This window comes from Carica papaya, chromosome 8 (assembly GCF_054855325.1).
Source record: "Carica papaya isolate Zhongbai chromosome 8, ASM5485532v1, whole genome shotgun sequence".
In the NCBI taxonomy this organism is placed as follows: domain Eukaryota; kingdom Viridiplantae; phylum Streptophyta; class Magnoliopsida; order Brassicales; family Caricaceae; genus Carica; species Carica papaya.
The window spans coordinates 27814910-27831457 of record NC_142316.1 but is presented as its reverse complement, the minus strand read 5'-3'; the positions used below and the strand labels follow the sequence as shown (position 1 = coordinate 27831457).

General features: G+C 40.3%; 1 protein-coding gene across 1 annotated transcript; it reads right to left on the bottom strand.

Annotated features, from left to right (window-relative positions):
- Nucleotides 1–143: 143 nt before the first annotated feature.
- LOC110817067 (paramyosin) lies at nt 144–8475 on the bottom strand. Its single transcript, XM_088209204.1, has 5 exons — nt 6568–8475; nt 6388–6464; nt 5914–6025; nt 3765–3881; nt 144–740 (listed from the first exon to the last, which is right to left on the bottom strand). The coding sequence occupies exons 1-5, from the start codon at nt 7960–7962 to the stop codon at nt 390–392; spliced, it is 2052 nt and encodes a 683-aa protein (XP_088065330.1). The 5' UTR covers nt 7963–8475; the 3' UTR covers nt 144–389.
- Between the last annotated feature and the right edge of the window lie 8073 nt (nt 8476–16548).

Genomic DNA, 16548 nt, shown 5'->3' with positions numbered 1-16548 from the left:
GAAAAGGGAGCAAGGGTATCATATAAACTATTACATTCAGCAGCTCATACTATCAAAACTGTAAACAAATGCCCTTAAGCTTATATCCTAAACCGCATTACTAATAGAGAAAGGATATTAACCAGAGGAGCCAAAGCCCAAAATAAAACAAAGATGTAACATTCTATTTGATAAAACTATCCTAAAACATCAACTTCTTATCATGAAGGGTTTACAAAATTGACTCACTTTCTCCAAAAAAAGTGCCATGTGGAATAGTATGGAGAGAATTCACAATAGAACCATTGTTGAAAATATGAAGACACTATAAGGTGGCATTTCTTAAATGTTATGTATCAAAGGTTCACATTAAATACAAAAAAAGGGGGGAAAAAAAATGTGTAGTATAATCAGATAAGTGGCTCAGAAAGCTCCATTTCATTTGAAATTTGCTGCTGTGTTTCCGACCTCTGGAATCCCACAAAGTCCAGCCCAAGCCATTGCCAAGGCCAGCACACATATCTAGATCTGTTAAGTCCCCTCGTATCTCCCCGGGATTCAAGTTCTTCAAGCTGATGGCTGAGCTCCTCCACTCTGTCCCTCAGTCTTGACGCCCTTATATCTGCTAATCTCAAAGATTTCTCAGCTGCATCTCTAGCAGCCATGGCTGCAGCTGCAGTTTCTTCCTTAAATTTTACCTTCTTCTCTGATTCCAACATAGCTTGCTTTGTTTCTTCAAGCTCCTGTCTAAGTGCTGACAACTATTTACCAAAAATTGAGTCAGGCTAAGCTCATAATTATTTTGGGTAAAAATAGCAAGCAGCATCATGTACGTAAAGACCAAAAGTGTATTATTTCAGATGCTTGTATTCCAGGTAATATCTGAATCCAACACCCCCAATGGTGAATATTAGGAAGAACTGTCAAGTAATTAGGATTACACTATATTTGGAACAAATCCAAGATTTTGTAAACTTCATCTGTAAACTCACACTTGATCCAATTATGAAATAAATTAATTGTATTAGGATGACAAAAAATTAAAATTAAATGAAATTTCATGTGACCAGGAATGACAAATTCCAATTTTTTATCAATGTTAATCATTTAAGGAAGAATTTAACTATCTTATAATTGAACTAAGAGTAAATTTGTAAATAAATTCCACAAAATTCCTATATATTTGTTTCAAACATAGCCTTAATTCTATCATAGACTTTTGCAATATCATCTAAACGCTTCCGATTCCTTTAGATGATGCTTCCCATAGCTTATTTTTTGGTCACAGGGAGATTATAACTCTTAAAAAGCTTAGAATATTTGGTAATCAATGAAGAACTTAGCTTATAAGCTCTTGCAGAGTTGATGAGTTGGCTTTTTCTAAGAGTTTATCTTTAATAAGCAGGTGCAGAATAAGGAAATGATACCCTCAGTTTTGAATAGAGATAATACTTCAAATGCCTCTGTACTATTTGAAAATGTCCAGATTGACCTCCGTACATTTTTTCAGTTGAAATGCAACCTAAAGTTCTAAATTTGGTCTAGATTGGACCTCACATTTAATGGAGTTTGTAACCCTGTTAGACAGATGCCCGCGAGGCAATCGATGTGTCCACGTGGGCATTACATGTGAAAAAAAGGCCAGTATGGCAGATATGTGGCTGCCACACTGGCATCCACTTCTTCCCCTTTCTTCTTACCTTCTGCTCCTTCCTTATTTCCCTTTCTTCATCCATATTGTCAACCATTGGCAGCTGATCTTTGACTGGATGTGGCTGCAGCTCATCTTGTTTCAGCAGCGGTGCAGCTCCTCCACCTCCACGACCTGCCATGCTTCTCTCTATTTTTTCTTATTTCTTCTTCCTTCCATAGAGACCATCTAGACACCTCACTTAATCCTCACACAGAAACAACAAAAATTGTTAATCTCAAAAGATCCAACTTCTGCAAATCTCTAAAACTAAAAAACCCAGAATATAAAGAAAAAGGCAGCTTCTGCAAGTCCATCTTGGACAACGCCCCAAGGTCCACTGGTGCGTAAACACAGCAGGTGGAGATAGGCAGATTCATCATGCTAATCGTGTGCAAGAATACAGGATCCAAGATAGCTCCAAAACTGTCTTTTCCAGCTCAAATTTTTTCACTATTATTCTCTGTTTTCTTCAGCAAAATGGATTTCAATATGTTAAAGAAATCTTTTTACCCAAGCCTTCATTCATCTTTTTCTTTTGCTACTTTTTGGTTCGGTCCTGCTTCTTACATGAGTCGTGACTCAGCAATTGCAGAACATGCAGATTCTACTTCTCGTTGCTGATTTTTATCTACCCAACTGAATAAATATACTTCCTTTAAAATTGGTTGTAGTTGTGTAGATCAGTTCTTTATGATGAAAGTTTGTTCTTTTAATCACACAATCTTATCCCAGTTGGGTGATGGGTTATAGTTGTTAAAATGGCTATGTCTAGTGCGAAGTTAGTGATGTGAGGTCTTAGCTGAATGTCATTGATTTAGGAAGAGAAGGCTGTCTTCTTCTCCAAGATTTGGCTGGCTGCCACAACTAGATCAATACTTCTTCAATGAAATTCCCTTCTTAATGGTTTTTTCCATTTTTACTAGATGTAGGTGCCTTCTATTTTGGGAAGTGATTATCTTCTTCTTGTCAGCTTTGCTAAAGGATTTGTAAGTCGGAATTGGCAGTGATTCTCTTTGGAGTGCAGTCAAGGTTCAATAATGAGAAGGGAGAAGAAAGGGGAAGAAAACAGGAAGAAGAGAGATTAAAGGGGAATAAGCGTGAAGGAAAGCTGCATTGCTAGACACAGTGTTAGGGAGGAAGAAGAGAGAAGAAAGGGGAAGAAGACAGAAAAAAGAGGAGGAAGTGGGATGTCAACATGGCAACCACATGTCTCCCACACTAGCTTTTCCTTAAACATGATATCCATGTGAACATGCTGTTTGCCACATGAATATTTCTCTAGCGGTGTTAGGAATGTCATTAAATGTTAGGGCAATCTAGACTAAATTAAAACTTTAGGTTGTATTTCAAGCAAAAAAAGTACAGAAGCCAATCTGGACATTTTTGAATAGTAAGGGATCTTTTGGAGTACATATCCTATTTTGAATACTTCACATTTATAACATTTTAGGTAAACTTTTGACTTTCTATTTAATTAGATAATAGTATAGAAGTTATATTTTAACCAAAAAATCTATCAGAGCTTGCTCTTCACTTGATAAGCTTTCTTGGTTTTTAATCACTTTTTTTAGTCAATAAGCTTTCTCTATTTTATTATAAGCCAAACATCCCATTAATATTTTCCCTAACCAAATGAATGCAAAAGTTTGACTTTTGAATTATAATCAGATTTTACACATTTCTTTGGCACATAGGACATGTACAAGACATCGATGAGCCACATAGAAAGATACCCACCTTCCTTTGGCTTTCAATCCCAATGTGAATAACATTATATTCTAAACCTCTTAAAGTAGAAGTTATATAGCTAGTTGGCTCCTACAGATAATTTTCATATAAATCATTCAATATCAGAGACTTAAGTAAACTAAATTGAATTTAACACAATGTTTCCTGAAAGGTTTTACACACATCTGACTTGAAAGCATGTGATTCCTCCCCCACCCCTTGATCCCTTCTAAGCAATTAAAATATATTGGTGAATGTTTCTCCTCATAACAATGCGGTAAAAATGAGACTAGCCACATTTATAGCAAAGTAATTTCCCGCAGACACCATCTGAAGAATACATTGGCCAACCTGATTTGCATACCTGTGACACATACTCCTGTTCAACTGCTCGACCAGCAGCTGCTTCCTGCTCAGCTGCTACTTTCCACCTTGTAATTTCTTCTTCAGCAGCAGCAATGTCCATCATAAGCCCTTCAACCTTTCAAAACAAGTAGACCAAGTTAGAACTCAATGATGCAATTAGGCAGAAAAAGTCCTCTGATGTATGACAAATCATGGACAAATTATGAATACTTTCAGCATTCCCTCATTTTTTGGGTTGAGTGATGCAATTAAACCTTAACTGTCATGCTCAAGGCTTCTTAAGTGTGAAATTTAAGAACCTGAAGTGCCTAAGTTTTTTTCCAGAGACAGATCAATTCTAATTTGTCCTACATTACCTGTACATGGAAGAACTAAGATTCAAATTTATATGTTCACGACATTTTATTCATTACTGTGAAATGGTTTAGAAGGTTAAGGTTCACTTGGAAACTTTTTTCTGGAGGAAAAGAAGTATTATCAACAAGGCACCAAGGGGTGCCACCCAATATAAAAGAACACTTACAAGCCTAGACTAGAAATCAAAATCTCAATGAGGTTCCCCAGATCCTCTTCATAACTAAGAAGCTGACTATTAACCAAAAAATGCTAGCAAAAGATAGCCATAAAAAATCTTATTCTTCCTTTTTGTCTAAACAAACCAAGAGATAACCTAAGGGACTAGGGAGATGAACTTTTTCAGGAACTCGCACGCCCCAATAGCTTCCCAAGCCAATAATTCCTTTTCAATCGAGCCACTGGCTATAAAAAGCACATTTAGTAAGGACAAAGTTGGAGATCTCATAAACTTCTAGCCTAAACACACCAAATAAGCAAATAGTTAAGGAATTCACTTGCTTAATAATACATAGGACACCTCTTGACAATGAACATTCCCTGCTTCCTCATACTGTCTAATTTAAGAAGTTTTCCTCATGTGGCCTCCCAAGCAAAGAACGCATAAGAAGGAAGGCTTTTTTCTTCCAAATCTGCTTCTAGGGGAATCTAGGGACAACAGCACTTTGAGGAAGAAGACTGAAGTGAAAGGATTTGACAGACAACAATCATTCTTTGAGTGAGCTCACACGTGAAGATCTCTGGCAGTAGGGTCAAAATGACAGGAGCAAATGGAATTCAGGAGATAAATCATGTAATCAATTTCCCAATTATTAAGATTCTGTCACAGCTTGATGGCCCATAGCAAAGGAGATTCACCATTGATGACCAGAATGTCCCTAACAAAAGCATCATTATCTCTAGCAATAGCAAAAATGCTATAAACCTATCTTTAAGAGGACTATCACCGCACCACTGGTCTGTCCAAAGACTTAATGTCTAACCATTCCCAAGCCTAAACAACAATAAACCAAGGAGTTCTGTTCCTTACTAATCCACTTCCAGAGGTTAGTAGCATAACTGTGAGTAATCATGGCTGTCTTCCGGTCTCTTCTTTCTAGCCCATCTTTTGCAACAATTACCTCTCTCCATTAGTCTTGTATACATGAACTTTCATAGCCACCCTCTTTCATGGCAGTCAAAATCTAATGCCAAGACCCCCAAAGTCAAAGGTCTTTTCATGTCATCCCATGGAACAAAGGGGTGATGCCTCATATCTTCAGAATCCTCCTAAAGGAACTGACAGTGCAGAGATGTCAACCTCTTGGCAATGCTAACAGGGATAGAAAATAATGAAGTATCATAGATGGCAAATTGGAGAGGATACTTTTGATCACAGTTAGTTTACCATTTTCAGAAAGATATTTAGTAGTTCTTTTTCTAGGAGTAGTAGTTTATTCTAGCACAAATAGTTGCTATCAAAGGTTCCAATAACTTTACGTGTTTTATTTTCTGTATGGTTGATGCCTATATAAAGGACACCAATAGCCTAGCTTGAGATCAGACTTCTATTATTATTATGCTTAAGTTGGTCCGTGCTAATTTTTTTGTTAAATTTCTTTCAAAGCTCCATTTCCTACATACTCCACATCAACAGAAAGACAACTGATATGGTTTCCACTTTGCTAATTCATGTAGCTGTGTGCTACAATTTCTTCTCCTTTTACAATCAAGTTAATCAAATAAAACTGAATTGATCAGGGTGAATAATTTAAATTGTTCAATTAACTGTCAATTAAATATAAATAACTCACATTTTCATTAGCTACTCTCTCCTTCTCTTCAAGTTTCTCTATTCGATGCATTCTATGGCTGAGCTCCTTTGACTGTGCCTCTATATGCTCTTTAAGTAAACTTGACTCTGCCCTTAACACAGTAATAAGATGCAAACAAAAGAATAAATGGTCAATACAAGACAGATAAAATATGAGAATTGTGAAACTTTGATTCTGGAAGGTAACATACTCACCCAAACACATATAAAATCAGAATATAAGGACTGAAATCACAAAAAGAGATGCTAAAAGAACCATATATTAACTTCAGTACCATCATCTCATAATCTGATTAAGCTTCCTAGGATTGGGGTTTAATTGGAAATAAAGAAATCCCACAGATTATGCCACCATTTGGGCCAGAAGAAAGTATTATTTTGTATCCAAATCAATACATACATATGTACATGCATATATAATTGCAGTTTCCTTATAGAAAATAATTGTAAATACCTCAATTGCTCCACAGAATGCTGCAGCTCAATGATTTCAAGTTGTGATGCCTTAACAATATTCTCCAAAGCACCAGCCTGTGTATGATAAAAAACTAAACTAAGGAAGTGAAAATTAGGACTGGAGCACAACTCACATTGTAAACCACATTATCATCGATTAACAGAGGAGAAGACTTACCAAGGTATATATTTCATCCTCCTCTGTACCAGGCAAATTGGCCTTTTCTTGGGAGGACAAAACCTTCCCCTCCCCAAGAAGCTTACTAAATTTGAAATCAATTCCAGCCTCCTTTAAACCATTCTCTGCTGCTTGAAACAAATCACTTGTTTTAGATGATCGATCGAATACCATCTTCTTTGATAAAGCACTCCTAAGCAAAGAACCAATTTGCTCCTTCTCTCTAACCAACTGAGCCACAGTTTCGTTCAACCTTTTAACTTCACGACTCTTCTCGTCTGCTAAAGCTCTTGACTTTTCAACAAGAACTCCGGCCAACTCATGGATAGATTCCATCCCAGCCAAAGAAGCACGTATATTCTCATCCAAACCAGTCTCTTGAGGCATAAACAAGGACTCCGATAACTCAGATTGGTCCAAATTATCACCATCAACAATCTTAATAACTTCGTAAATCCGGTCATGAATCCTGCTTACGAGATTCAACTGATCAATCAGTAATGGCTGCTGCGAATCAATCTTTGATTCCAAACTCCTAAACTTGTCATCATACTCACCAATCAACTGCCTCAGCTCAAGAGATTCACTCTCCACCGAATGCACTTTACCAGACATCTCTCTCTCCATCTCAGCAATCTTCTCATCCCTGTCAACGATGCCTTTCTCCAACTCCTCTATGACAGAGCTTTTCTTGGAAACCTCTTCTCTCAAGCCACCGATGGTGGCTTCCAGCTGAGAAACCTCAATGGCGATCTCGTAATTCCTCTGATCCATCTGTTCCCTCACATCGTTCCTAGTCTTGGCTGTGGAATCAATCTGCCTAAGGAGCTCCTCGACGATCTCATTCGTCCTCTTGATCACTCCGTAAGCTACTGCTGCCAGTCCTGTGTACTTATGTGACTTAGGCAACCCGGGGCTCGTGAAATTCTTGAAGTTGCTTACTTTGCCGGATATCTTCTCGATTCCGGAAACCAACATGTGCGCCAAATTATCTATCTCCGACCTCAATGCGTCCTTTGCTCTGACAGCGTCATCCAGCTGCTTGGCCAACTCCTCGCGTTGCCTGGCCAACTCGTCCCTGCTCCTACTGGCTTCCTCCAATTCCTTAGACGTGCTCTCTTTCTCACGGACGGCCTCGTCCCGCTGCCTGGCGCATTCGTCGCGCTTCCTAATGGCCTCCTGCGCGAACGCTTTCAATCGGTTGAATTGTGTTTGCAGTTCGGATTTGGAATTCTCCGCGGCCTCGCGCGCCAGCCTCTCGCGATCCAGCTCGGCGAGCAGCTCCCTAAATCTCTCCGCCGACACTTCCTCTTCCCTAATCACGAGGGGAACCGGCTCGTCAGCTTCCACGTCGCTGAGCACCGAATCGGGATCGTCATCGCCAGCACTCGCCATTTCGTTTTATACCGCAGAAAATAAAATTCAATTGTTATTGACAAAAGATCTCCGCAATTATCAAAATGGTTGTTTGTATTGGTCGAGGAAAAAAAGCACAAAAACCCTAGAAATAGAAGCAGATGGCTGAAATTTAGTCAACCACTAGCGAACAGGAGGAAACAAAACGACGAGAGAAGATCGAACAAATGTTAGACAAGTGCAGTATTAATTCAGTTGGAGTATTTGCTGAGGTTTGCAGATAGCTTCAGACCGTTAATTTGTCGCTGGTTGAAGGGGGATTGACTAACGGTCAGAAGATCGTACCTGAAGGAAGACGGAAGCGGAGAACACAACAATTCGCTACCAACCGGCCATCAGTCTCCCTCTCCTTTTCTCGTGCATTTGTTTTTCGTTTCTGTTCTGAAAATGTATCTGAGGGATTCAGTAGTTTCTGGTACAGCCAAGACGAATACACCAAGGTTCTAGATCTTCGCCACGTGGTGAAAAGCTGACTAAGGATCTCATCTAACGGTAAAGGAAGGAAGCCTCCACTTTGGGTGCAACGGGTACTCACAGAGGATTTATAATCAGGATCTGGCCATGGAGCAGTTAGAAATTCCATGGCTAAATTTTGCAAGGAGAGTCAATTTTTTGTCAACGACGACCATAAACACAATCTTGCTAGATAAATTGGTATTTTATTTTCTTTATATGAAAAAGTTAAATGTTAAAACTAAATTTTGTATTTTTTTCTTAAGAGTTAATAGTATAGTATTAGATATTTATTAAAAATTTTATAAATATAATTAAATCAATGTAGTATTGTGAAAATTGAGAAATTAAGGACAGGGGAGGATTGGTCCGTCTTCATTCTCTTTATCTTTTGAGTTAATTTATTTTTGTATTAAGTTACTTAGATTGTTTATTTCTCTTACTCTTACTCAGTTTGATTTTCTTTTTCTTTTTTTCTTTTTTTAACAATATCTTGCTCTTTGATTTTATAGTGCTTTTTCTTTTGTGCATTATTGGCTTCCAATACCCCTTTTTGGTTTATAGTATGATTTCCCATGGTTTCAAACTCACACTTCAAGCTTTTCTTAACCATCTTTCATGTTTGCACATTTGACTCACCTTAACGGAGTTTGTGGGGTTCTAAATGACAATGTCTAACTTCACTGTAATATTTTCTTTTTGAATTTGCATTAAATTTTAGACTGAACGCAAAATATTTATACATGTTCTGTAACACCCTAATATTAATTTTTATTATTATTATTGAAATTATTATAATTTTGATTTATTTTAATGTCTAAATGCAGTGTAGTATCTAATTTCTTTATTTTGTGGCTTCGTATGCATGATTCACTATTTAATTTATTATGGTTTGATTATTGTGAACCCGATGTTATGTTTGTCTGGTTTGGTATTCGTTATTGGTTTACGTATTCATGTTTGATTGGGTAATTGAGACTAACAACAAATAAAAATGGGATTGAGTTGATAAATGGATAGGTTAACAGCCTCACTAGACATCCTGGGAGATGGTGGACGGACCGGATCCATAGGAGACCCTACCGAGAATGTTGTCTCTCATACCGGACGGGGTATTGAGTTTTATTATTTTGACGCCCATACCGGACGGGGTATGGGGATGGCCCTGGAATTAAGTTGTTAAAATGAATGGTTCACGTGTGGCAGGAACCACTATAGATCCTCATGGATACTGGTAGGCTGGTGAAAGAGGAAATTTGTTACTTGATGATTGAAATATTAAAATATTAAAATATATGACATGTGTTATGTTACAAAGTGCATATGATTTCATGATATTATAATGTTATTATTTCCATAAGTTGTTTTCATGAATCTCACCGAGGTAAGTGGACAGTAAAGGGTTTTATTATTGATAAATGAATTTATTATAAATTATACTCCATTAGTCTTTTTTTTTTTTACCAATCTTTACTTCTGTGACAGTGAGATAGTGTGACATTCTTTACTGGGCTAGTGTAGCTCATTCCTTACTTAACAATTTCATATCAGGAAGACTTAGTTCCCGAACCCGTTCCGCAAGAAGACGGCGAATAGATGCCTAAAGATTTTATATTTTTCCTTATAGTATTCATTTCTAGTATTCACTTTAGTTAGCTTATTCTTTCATACGTTTAATACATTTTGGTTATTATGTAAGGGATGTTAATCATAATATTTTATTTAATTTCCGCACTTAGAATTTTATATATGGCATTTCCTTTTAATTTCCGGGGCCGTTACAGTTGGTATCAGAGCCGCGTTCCTCGGACTCGTCCCTTACACAATAATATTTAGACAAATACCAACCGATTAATCGTTACTCAACCCTTTCTTGTGAAATGCAGGTGCAGAGAGATGAGGAGAGGAAGATCTCCACTAAACTGAGTAACCCGAGATGATTCGTTTCGAGAAGATGTGGACAGAATATTTGAGATGCTAGAAAGGATCATTGCTGCCCAGCAAGGCCGAGAGGAGAGAAGGGAGTTACCTGACCCTCCTCTACTACCACAGGTTGAGCCACCGCTATAGCGAGCGAATCCCGAGCCACCCCGGCATGAGCCTCCTCCTCCACAGTACCCCCTGGCGCTACCGCTGCAGTATAATCTGGTGCCCCAGCCACAGTACTGCCCGGCACCGCCACAGTACAATCTAGTGCCCCCATTATATCAGTAGGTGCCACCACAGGGCCCCCTAGTCTACCCTCAGCCCGAACCAGTCCCTCTTCCACGGGACCTAATTCCTTCCCTGATTGACTCGGGCTACGTAGAGAGGTACAGAAGACTGGACCCTTCCACTTTTGCAGGGGAGTCCTCTTTCGAAGATGCTCAGTACTGGTTGGCGAAGACAGAAAAGGCTTTCAAGACCTTAGGAGTGGTTCCCGAGCAGAGGGTTACCCTTGCTTCCTACATGCTGGTGGGGGAAGTAGGTCATTGGTGGGAGCTCAAGCAAACCATCCTGCCTACACCAGTCACTTGGGAACAGTTCTTAGCAGTCTTTCATGTGGAGTACCTCCCCGAGCACATCCGACATCTGAAGGAGATGGAGTTTGTCCAGCTGGTCTAGGGAAATATGACGGTATCGGAATATGCTCGTAAGTTCCTAGAGCTAGGCCGATACTCCCCTGAGACATTGATAGATGAGGGCAAGAAGACTATGAGGTTCCAGTGGGGCCTCCGTCCAGAGATCAAGCAGCACTTATTGGTACTAGAGCTCAAGACATATTCAGCCGTTTTGGTAAAGACGCAGATCGTGGAGAGGAGTTTCAACACCCTTCCTCAGTCAGCAGGGAGTCACAAACCCTCAGCTCCACCCTGCAGACCAACACCTACTGCGCCTGTCCAACAAAATAAGAGGCCCAGATCGGCGATCTAGGCTCCCCCTCAGGCTCTAGGGGCAGCACGTGGCAAGATCTGCAGCACTGCAGCAGGGACCACGGGGACCGACCATGCTATCGCCTCAACAACACCTGTTGTATATGTGGTAGTGCTCAGCACTATGCGAGAGAGTGCCCGAGGAACCAGAATCAATGAAGACCTCCTATTTAGGGCAGGGTTTACAACCTCACACAGCAGGATGCCGATGCCGACCCGGACGTGGTACAGAGTATGTACACTATCTGTAACCATATTGCTCATATTTTATTTGACACTGGTGCATCGCATTCATTTGTTTTACGTGTTTTTGCATCCAAACTTAATGTATCACCTGATAAACTTGATTCAATGTTATTTGTGTCTATTGCAGGGGGTAAATACAGGGATTGTGCTATAAAGATAGCAAATAGAAAACTGAGTGTAGACCTAATAGGGTTAGACACGGGAGATTTTGATGTAATTTTAAGGATAGATTGGCTAGCGGCGTATCACGCCAGCATAGATTGCTTTAACGAGAAGGTTGTATTTAATCCTCCTAATAAGGAGCCATTTACAAATTAATAAAATCATTTGGTACTTATTTCTTGATGGCAAGTCTTCTTAATTTTTAAGTACTTTAACCTTACTATTTTCTCTAACTAGGCAAGCCTAAGAAGAAAATTTGTATCCAAGAGATTACGATAGTCCGAGACTTTTCAGATGTGTTTCTGGACGAATTACTCGGATTGCCAGTGGATAGGAAAGTTGAGTTCACTATAGATGTATAACCAGACACCCAGCCCATTTCGGTTGTTCCTTACCGCATGAGCCGCATTGAGATGGAAGAGCTGAAGAAACAGATCACTGAATTGCAAGACAGTGGTTTCATTAGACACAGTGTACCTCCTTGGGGTGCCGAAGTCACTTTTGCTATGAAGAGAGATGGAACGTTGAGACTGTGTATTAATTACAAATTATTGAACAAGGTCACAATGAAGAACAAATATCCCCTTCCCAGAATTGATGACCTCTTCGATCAGCTGCAGGATGCGTAGGTCTTCTCCAAAATAGATCTGCGATCAGGTTATCATCAAGTGAAAATTAGAACAGAAGATATTCCCAAAACGGCCTTTCAAACCCAGTACAGATACTATGAGTTCCTAGTCATGCCATTTGGGTTAACCAACACCCCGACCATCTTTATGGATCTGATGAACAGGGTCTTCAGAGAATTCTTGGATCAATTTGTTATCGTGTTCATCGATGACATCTTGGTCTACTTAAAAAGCAAAGAAGAGCATGCTCACCATCTAGCCTAAGTTTTGCAGGTCCTCAGAAAAAAGAAGCTATATGCAAAGTTGAGTAAGTGTGGATTCTGGCTTGAGCAGACCGCCTTCCTAAGACATATCATATCGAATGAAGGAGTATCAGTGAATCCCGAAAAGGTTAAAGTGGTACTTGGCTGGGAAAAGTTGACATCAGTTAAGAAAATCCGTAACTTCCTGGGAATGGCAAGTTATTACCGCAAGTTTGTCGAAGGATTCTCTAGTCTAGCAGCTCCCTTAACCCGACTCACAAGAAGAATGCCAAGTTTGAGCAAAATGAGGACTGTGAGAGAAGTTTTTCAGAATTAAAAGAATGGCTGACCACTGCACCCGTGCTATCTTTACCGAGTGGATCAAGGTGATATACAGTTTATAGTGATGTCTCCTATCTAGGACTGGGTTGTGTCCTAATACAGCATGGGAATGTCATAGCTTATGGGTCCAGACAGTTAAAGAATCATGAGAAGAATTATCTCACCCATGACTTGGAACTTGCCGCAATCATATACACTTTGAAAACCTGGCACCATTCTTTATACAGAGAGACCTTTCAGATCTATACCGATCATAAGAGTTTGAAACACATATTCACTCAAAAGGATCTCAACATGCGTCAGAAAAAGTGGATGGAACTCCTTAAGGACTATGATTGTGATATCTTGTATCATCCGGGTAAGGGCAACGTGGTGGCAGATGCTCTAAGCAGGAAAAGTGCAGGTATCTTAACCCATTTGATGATTTCAGAATGCAGGCAAATTGGGGCCACACAACAAGTTCGGCTTCAGGACCTGAAGAGAGTCGCATGTTTGGGCCGTCTGACCATCCAGCCCGAGTTAATACAGAGAATAAAGGAAGCCCAGTCAGTCGACCCCGCCCTAGTAGCTCGCAAGAATGATGCAGAACAGGGAGTGAGCTCAGAATTTCGAGTCTCTCCCGATGGGTTACTCCAGTTTCAGGACAGGGTGTGTGTCCCAGATGACAGTGAGTTAAAGAGAGACATCATGACAGAGTCTCATAGCTCGAAGTTTGCGATGCATCCCGGAGATACCAAAATATACCAAAGCATGCGACCCCGGTTTTGGTGGAATAGGATGAAGAGAGACATAACTAACTTTATATCTAAATGCTTGGTATGTCAGCAGGTCAAGGTAGAGCATCAACGCCCAGATGGGTTACTTCAACCTTTACCGATCCCGGAGTGAAAGTGGGAACATATCATCATGGACTTCATAACGAAATTACCCAAGGCACGTTCAGGACATGACGCCATTTGGGTAATTGTTGACCGGCTTACCAAGTCTTCCCACTTCCTAGCAATCAGGATGATCGATCCCTTGTACAAGTTGACAAGAATGTATATCCAGGAAATAGTCAGATTGTATGGAGTTCCAGTGACAGTGGTATCCGACAGGGACCCCAGGTTCACTTCTCGGTTTTGGAGTAGCCTTCAGTAGGCCATGGGAACAAAGCTGTCTCTCAATACTGCCTTCCATCCTCAGATTGATGGACAGTCAGAAAGGACAATCCGTACACTTGAGGATATGCTCTGAGCTTATGTCCTTGATTCTAGGGGCCATTGGGACGACCATCTACCCCTGATAGAATTTGCTTACAACAACAGCTACTAAGCGAGCATGGCATGGCTCCGTATAAGATGTTATATGGGCGCCCATGCAGATCACCGATTTGTTGGAAAGAAGTGGGCGACATAAAATTGTTTGGCCCAGAGTTGGTGGAGGAGACCACGTCTAAAATAGTTAAAATAAGAAAGAACATTCAGACAGCTCAGAGCAGGCAGAAGAGTTATGCGGACACCCGAAGGAGAGATTTAGCATTTGAGAAAGGTGACTGGGTATTCCTTAAGGTCACTCCTTTCAAGGGAATTAGTGGGTTCGACAGGAGAAGAAAACTGAACTCCCGATTTATTGGACCATTTGAAGTCTTGGACAGGATTGGTACTGCCGCCTACAGACTAGCACTGCTTTCAGAGCTCTCCAAGGTCCACAATGTGTTCCATGTGTTCATGTTATGTAAGTACAACCCGAACCCCTCTCATGTCTTGGCTCATGAACCGCTTCCACTCCAAAAGAACTTGTCTTATGAGGAAGTACTAGTCGGTATCACAGACCGAAAGAACAGAATACTCCGCAACTGAGAAATATCATTTGTAAAGGTCGTGTGGCAGAACCACACGCCAAGGGAGGCTACCTAGGAGTTAGAGTCAGACTTTAGAGCCCAATATCCTCATTTGTTCGACCAGAAGTAAGAGGCAAATTTGGGGGACCAAATTTCTTTAAGGGGGGTAGAGTTGTAACACCCTAATTTTAATTATTATTATTATTATTAGAATTATTATAATTTTGATTTTTTTTAATTTTTTTAATTGATTTATTTAAGTAATAATATAATTATTTTAATTTAGTTTATTTTAAGTTAATAGAAATAAAAATAATAATAATGATAAATATTAGTAAAATTATTTTCGGAGTTTAATTGAAAATAATTTTGGAAAAAAGGGGTGAAAATTCAGATTCTGGGGGTATTTTTGAAAAAAAATCGAAAATCGGGGGTCAAAATACAATTTAAAAAAATTACGCCACGTCAGCAGCGCGGTCAGCGACTCCAGCCAACCAAAACACGCCGCGTGGCAGAGACACTGACGCAGGAAGGCCACGCGGAACGGGCCACATGGGCGATCCGCGTGCTCGCGATCGGATGGCCAAGATCCGTTCCCGCGCTCATGGACGACCTAGATCAAATGCGCGCGCGGACGGTTCAGATTGCACGAGTGCAGACGGCACCGATTGAATCACGCATGGACGGTCCAGATCTCATCGCATGGACGGTCCAGATTCATTTCTAATTTAATCGCGATCGGATGATCCAGATTAAATCGTGATGGATGGCTCAGATTAAAAGGGAAAGGTTATAAATAATCTCATCCACACCCAACCCCAAACCCTAACCGCCAGAGTCCTTCCCGGAGAAGACAGCCTAGCCACCAGAGGAACCGACCGCCGCCGCACCAGAGCACTTTTCGGCCACCAAACGAGGTAAAATTTCTCTCCTTAGCTCGGATTTCGATACTGAACCCCCCTGTAGCCAAATCGAAGCTAAACCACCGGTCAATTGGCCGAAAAATACTGCCGCAGGTTTTTTTTCAATTTTTGCCTCCGATGAGGCCCTTTCTGATTCCCATTCAATGTAATTTTTACACCACTGTGACCACCGTCCTTTCCTCTACAGGTTGACCGGAGCAAAACGCTAAATCGCGACTCGCACCGGAGGAGCTGTCGCACCCGAGAGCTCCGCCGCCAGTAAGTCTCAGTTTTTTAAATTTTTTTGGCCCACCGCGGGCCTTACGTGTGTTTTATCACAGGAACCAATGCAAGTTTGGCCGAATTCGGCCGGAAATGGCCAACCCAAGGCGCTTGCGGCGGCGGCATCACTGGAGCACGGCAGAGCCGCCGTGCCGGAATTTTAAAATTGGCCGAGGAGGCCCTGGGTCTGATTTGGAGTTTTTTGGGGACATATGCAGGTACCAGAAATGTGTTTCAGTTTCTGGATAAAAATTCAGGGAATCTAGGGTCTGTCCGTAGACACAGTGAAAAAATCGATTTTAGACTTCGAATCAAGTAAATATCTCTCACTTTATTTCCTACATGGTATTAAAGTCTAATATATGATAAAACAGTATTTTATGAATTCATGGATACGTATAATTAATTAAGGTTGCTAATAGAGCCCGAACTTGATATGTTTTTCGGTCAGTTCCTGTTTGATTTATTTTATAGTCTAAATGCAGTGTAGTATCTGATTTGTTTATTCTGTGGCTTCGTATGCATGATTCATTGTTTAATTTATTATGGTTTGATTATTGTCAACCCGATGTT